Source organism: Geospiza fortis, unplaced genomic scaffold (genome assembly GCF_000277835.1).
Source record: "Geospiza fortis unplaced genomic scaffold, GeoFor_1.0 scaffold41, whole genome shotgun sequence".
In the NCBI taxonomy this organism is placed as follows: domain Eukaryota; kingdom Metazoa; phylum Chordata; class Aves; order Passeriformes; family Thraupidae; genus Geospiza; species Geospiza fortis.
Window position 1 is genome coordinate 14,365,392 of NW_005054299.1, and position 6,102 is coordinate 14,371,493.

The window sequence follows — 6,102 nt, forward strand, 5'->3', positions numbered from 1 at the left end:
TCAGTACCAGAATTTCGGCAATACAAATACCGGGTTTTTAGAGTGGAATTACTTGGATTTATAAGTTCTGTGATTCTGACCTACATTTAATTTTTTTAAATTTTGTTGCTTATAGGTTATGAAGACAGTATGGAGTTTCCTGACCACAGTAGACATTTGCTACAGTGTCTGAGTGAGCAGAGACATCAGGGTTTTCTTTGTGATTGCACTGTTCTGGTAGGAGATGCCCAGTTCCGAGCGCACAGAGCTGTACTGGCTTCATGCAGCATGTATTTCCACCTCTTTTACAAGGACCAGCTGGACAAAAGGGACATTGTTCATCTGAACAGCGACATTGTTACAGCCCCAGCTTTCGCTCTCCTGCTTGAATTCATGTACGAAGGAAAGCTCCAGTTCAAAGACTTGCCCATTGAAGACGTGCTAGCAGCTGCCAGTTATCTCCACATGTATGACATTGTCAAAGTCTGCAAAAAGAAGCTGAAAGAGAAAGCAACCACGGAGGCAGACAGTACAAAAAAGGAGGAAGACGCCTCAAGTTGTTCAGACAAAGTGGAGAGCCTCTCCGACGGCAGCAGCCACATGCCAGGAGACTTGCCCAGTGATGAAGATGACGGAGAAGATGAAAAATTGAACATCCTGCCTAGCAAAAGGGACTTGGCGGCTGAGCCTGGGAACATGTGGATGAGATTGCCCTCAGACTCAGCAGGCATTCCCCAGACTGGCGGAGAGGCAGAGACGCACACAGCAGCAGCTGGAAAAACAGTAGCCAGCCCCTGCAGCTCAACAGAGTCTTTGTCCCAGAGGTCTGTCACCTCCGTGAGGGATTCAGCAGATGTTGACTGCGTGCTGGACCTGTCTGTCAAGTCCAGCCTTTCAGGAGTTGAAAATTTGAACAGTTCTTATTTCTCTTCGCAGGACATGCTTAGAAACAGCCTGGTTCAGGTGAAGGTGGAAAAAGAGGCTTCCTGTGATGAGAGTGATGTTGGCACTAATGACTATGATATGGAACATAGCACTGTGAAAGAAAGTGTGAGCACTAATAACAGGGTACAGTATGAGCCGGCCCACCTGGCTCCGATGAGGGAAGATTCGGTCTTGAGGGAGCTAGATAGAGAGGACAAGGCAAGCGATGACGAAATGATAACTCCAGAGAATGAGAGAGTCCAGGTGGAAGGAAACATGGACAGCAGCTTGCTCCCTTATGTGTCAAACATACTTAGCCCTGCTGGCCAAATTTTCATGTGTCCTCTCTGCAACAAGGTCTTTCCTAGCCCCCACATCCTGCAAATTCATTTAAGCACGCACTTTCGAGAGCAGGACGGGATCCGCAGCAAGCCTGCTACCGATGTCAATGTCCCGACCTGCTCGTTGTGTGGTAAGACTTTTTCTTGCATGTACACCTTGAAACGTCATGAGAGGACTCATTCAGGTGAAAAGCCCTACACTTGCACCCAGTGTGGGAAGAGCTTCCAGTACTCCCACAACCTGAGCCGCCACGCAGTGGTTCACACGCGGGAGAAGCCTCATGCTTGTAAGTGGTGTGAACGCAGGTTCACACAGTCCGGAGACCTTTACAGACACATTCGGAAGTTTCACTGTGAGTTGGTGAACTCATTGTCTGTCAAAAGCGAAGCACTGAGCTTACCTACTGTCAGAGACTGGACCTTAGAAGATAGCTCACAAGAACTTTGGAAATAAAATTTTTATATATATAAATAATATATATATAAATCTATATAGTTGTGGTACAGTCTAAAAGCAATCTTGTTTCCTTGAACTGAAAGTTTGGCTATTAGCTTGTTTTTGCACTTTAAGGCAGCATGAATATTTCACTAATTTAGCACTCCAGTAAAAATGAATTGTAGAGGTAATCCGACAAAGTAACTAATTGCGGAGCGTATTTTCCCCCCTTTTCGGAATAGAAGCCAGCGGATACTTTACTTCTAAGGAATCTCCAATTCAAAAAATTTGGACGTGGCTTTATTCTCCCCAAAACACTGCGTTCTTTTAAACTCTTGATCTTTTTCCCCTCTTAAAATCTGAATGTAGAAATCCTCTCCCAATTTTGTCAGTTCCTTTACATTTCTATAATTGCATGAGTCCTTTCTAGCTGTTGGAAACCTGAATGCTTTTAGACCCAAATGGAAAATTTCTGAAATGCTGGATTATCTATTTTTAAACAAGCGGTTGACTTAAAACTTATTATGGCAACTTCTGGATTTCTGACAGTTCCCACTGGAAAAAAAAAACACAAAAAAAACCAACACAAAAACATAAAACAAAAACCCTGAGAGTACACTGGGATCACTGGGACTCTGTCTTACGTGAAGGTTTGCTTGGGATGAAAAAGGATATTGCAGCTTCAGCAGTGATGAACTGTGTGTTTAAAAAATGTGAATTACTGTTATTGTATACTGTAATTGATTACATGGGCCGGGGGGAGGTATCAAAGAACTTGGCAGGTTGTGTTGATGCTCTTAGTTGAGTCTTGAAAAGTAAATATTAACGCTACAGAAATGCATGATTTTCAGTATATTTTTGTCTTTGTTTGCATTGTATAACTTTAACGAGTGAGTTGAAAATTATTTAATTTCCTTAGGAAAAAAACCTGACACCGTTGAAAATGCCAGTGTTATAAAGACGAGAAATGCACTGTTTTTATTTTATCTAATTTAAAATTACTTTCCCACTGTCTTTAAGTTTGAGAAGAACTTAAGCTACGAGTTGCCGATTTAGCTACGTTAACAAGGAGAAAAAAATTGAATGTTTACAACCAGGCTTCGAGATTTGCATGTGCGGTGTGCATTTACTAACCCCAGACCCCTTCTAATTGCACAGACCCCACGCCAGCTCCAACTGAGGTGCGTCCATTTCCCCAGATGAGCATTTGTAGGATTCCTGCTGCACCACTCCACCACAATAGGTCGTTCTTTTTTTTTCCCCCCCGTTGAAAAGAGGCTGTGGACTGAAAAAAAAAAAGCAAAAAAAGCCCCGGGCTGAAAGGCCTGGGCAGGCCTGAGTGACAGGGGGGGCCGGGGGGGCCGGGGAAGGACTATGCGTATCCAAGCAGCAGAGACTGCAGCCTGACGTGTGGTTTTAATGACCAACACGCAGGTCAAAAGCATTTTGCACAGTGTTTGTTTTCCTGTCTTGCACTTACAAATAAGGTCTATGGGAGTAGCATGGAAAACGTTTGCTGTTTTTTCCTTTTTTTTTTTTCCTTTTTTTTTTTCTCTGCTTTTGTTTAAAATTTGATCGCCTTAACTACTGTAAACATAGCCTATTTTTGTGCTTAAGATACTGAATGGAAAACTCCATTGTGTATTGCTGGACTGTTTTGGAAATATTTGGTCAAATGTGTGTTAATTTGGCTGTAATGGCATTTAAAACAAAAAAAAAGCTGTGAAAATGGCCTTGGAGCGTTATCTTTAGTTACTTGAATAGTTTCTAGGTTTAAAACTACATTCTTTTCTTAAGTTAGAAAAGACAATCAGTGTCTGAGGAAAATGGACTTTCTCTTGGATTTTTTTGTGGTCCTCGTGAGTGATTGCTTTTTTCCTTTCCTTAGTTTCACATTCTTCTTTTGTTCTAAAACTTAGACTGACATCTAGCTTTGACAATCATAGTATGTTTTATTTTCCTGAGGAGGGAATAACTTATAATGCTGTTTAGTTTTGTACTATTGGTGTGTTGGTGAATTTTTAAACTGTGTGCTAACTGCAATAAATTATATGAACTGAGAAATCAATTCCCTTGTCTTTTTTCCCTCTTTTAAATTATAGTTATGGAGTATTTTTTATATTGTGTAACTTTATTACTTTTGTACAGACTTCTATTGCTAACTGTGTATGGAATATGTTTTCAGTATGCTTTTGGGCACTTTGTTGCTACCATGCATATTTACATCTCACTTAACATTTTAAAAAATTAAATGCTTGTGTTTTGAAAGCATTTCTCTGTGTGCAGCTCTTGATCATTCTGTAGAGGTATTTTTTAATAATTATTATTTTTTTCTTCCCCAAAGACTTTTGCAGAAGCAATCTATTGAATTCCAGAAATTTTACTGCCATGCAAATATCTGTGCAGGCACACAATTCCCTTTGTAGGCTTAATTTCACTCCAAGGAGCTCTCTTGGGCTCACTCTCTTGATATATCAGTCTCTATGAGAACAGTAGAGCAGAAGGCAACAACTTAATCTGAAGCATTGGCCGGGTGCTGACTGGCTGTCAGTGTTACAGTAGGCAGTCAAAATGTCCAAACTACTGGTAACGCATCAAAGCTGTCTGGACTACAGAGGAAAATAGAAATAATCCTAAATCTTTTGGGTATTTCTCTTACAGACTAAATGCTTCTCTAAAAATAAAAAAATACAAGCTTAGCTAAGCCATTGAAAAAGACCTGGTGTAGATGCTTGTTGCAGGATACCCAGAATTCTTGTTTTAAGCTGCTCTATCCTAGGAACGAGACCAGCGCTGTGGAGCCCAATGGGAATATGAAAGTGGAGCTAAATTAGAAGGCTGGAACAGAGACAGCAGGGCAAATTTGATGGGGGGAAAAATACCTTAATTTAAACATTTCATTACACTTATCATCTGCCTAGGTACAACTCAAGTTGTGCAGTGACCAAGTGAATCTCGGTGCCTAAGCCATTCTTATCTTCCTACATCGGCTGTAATGTGCATGTAGCCAAAATTATCTTTTTCGCTGTTTTATTGTTTATAACAAATTTCAATCACCCTTTGCTGTGTTTGCAGTGTGGGTTTTTTGTGTTATTAAGAAATATTTTGGAAATATTTTGAAAACGTTTGGGTGCTTCAATTAGCATCTCCAGTCTCATAGAATTCTCTGTTTTCTAGCAGCAGACCTTTTCTGTAGGCTTTCAGAAGGTAGAATATTATGTGTAGTTAAGATGGGTTTAAGTATCGTCAAGACTGAAAGACGGCTAATATTGCAGTACTGAAATCTGTGCAGCTGATGAGCTTTGGCTGTGGCTCCAGGCAGATTCACCATTTGTTCTCCAACATTAAGATTTTCAAGGATTGTAGATTCCCAAATAAAACTAGACTTAGAAGGAGTCTTTCTTCAGAAGGGAACGGAAAACATAACTTAGCTGTTAGTGACAAAATAATTGAAAATATTCTTTATACTTTGGTTTATCTAGAGATGGTTTGTATGTGTGTAGCACACACTTGTGGCCGTCCAAGTGTTTCTTCAATGAAAAGATGAAACGTACTCCTGTGTGTTGCTTCTCTCCACAGCGTTTAATGTACTGACTTACCTAAATAGCTGTAGCATTTTTCTTCTTTCCTCTTTTTTTTTTTTAATACAGTCCCTAGATCATGAAGCATGAATAAGCATTTTATTGGCTTGAGGTTATTGTGGTAACAAAATCCTCACCATTGGTGTTGCCATGATGGTTGAAGGCAAGGTGCGGGAATGGGAGCTGCGCTCTAATCTTCACGGGTTCAGACAACTTTCTCTGACCGGTGATAGTCATCACTTTTTAACTGTGAGTACTTCTAAACTGACTCACAGGGAAAATACTAAATATATAATTCGGCTATTTTTTAAAAATCACTGTCCATAGCAGCTTAATATTCATTTAGTTATGAGTGTTTGCTCTAAACTGAAGCTTAGGGGTTTGGTGGGACAGGGACTTTTGAACAAGGCACTGCGTTCTGCAGACCATCTACTTACTGACATCTGTGTATTAGGTGCAATTTGAAAAACTTGGTAGGAGTTTAAAACAAAACTTTCTGGCCAAGGAAGGGAAGGGCTCCTCATTGTTTTTCCTGCTCTCCTGCCTTAGGGTAAAAATGAGCGCCAAACAATCGCATGTACTTCTGTTGACCCTAAATGAAGCCAGTATACTCCCTCAAAACTTGCAATGCCTTGTTGGAAGCCTCAGTAAAATTTTAAAATTAATTTGCAAAACTGCAGATTCCCTTTTGCCCCATGCTGGCTCACCTGCTCGGGCAGGACACTGTTGTTCTCTCTCCCTGTGACAGCATAACTCTGCTTTCCTTCTACAGATAATAGAGCAAGTGATTTGGCAGTGGACTGGATGCCTCCTGCCTCCCCCAGCTGAATCTGCAATAATC

At 40.6% G+C, this 6,102-nt stretch overlaps 1 protein-coding gene across 2 annotated transcripts in view; it reads left to right on the forward strand.

Annotated features, from left to right (window-relative positions):
* The window catches only part of ZBTB18 (zinc finger and BTB domain containing 18), a 6,169-nt gene extending 2,218 nt beyond the window's left edge, over window positions 1-3,951 (forward strand). For both annotated transcript variants that reach the window (XM_005416231.2, XM_031059766.1), the window contains exon 2: window positions 116-3,951. In XM_005416231.2, coding sequence (XP_005416288.1) covers window positions 116-1,698 — 1,583 coding nt within the window. In that variant the 3' untranslated portion in view covers window positions 1,699-3,951. The remainder of the gene's footprint in view (window positions 1-115) is intronic.
* Window positions 3,952-6,102: the final 2,151 nt, after the last annotated feature.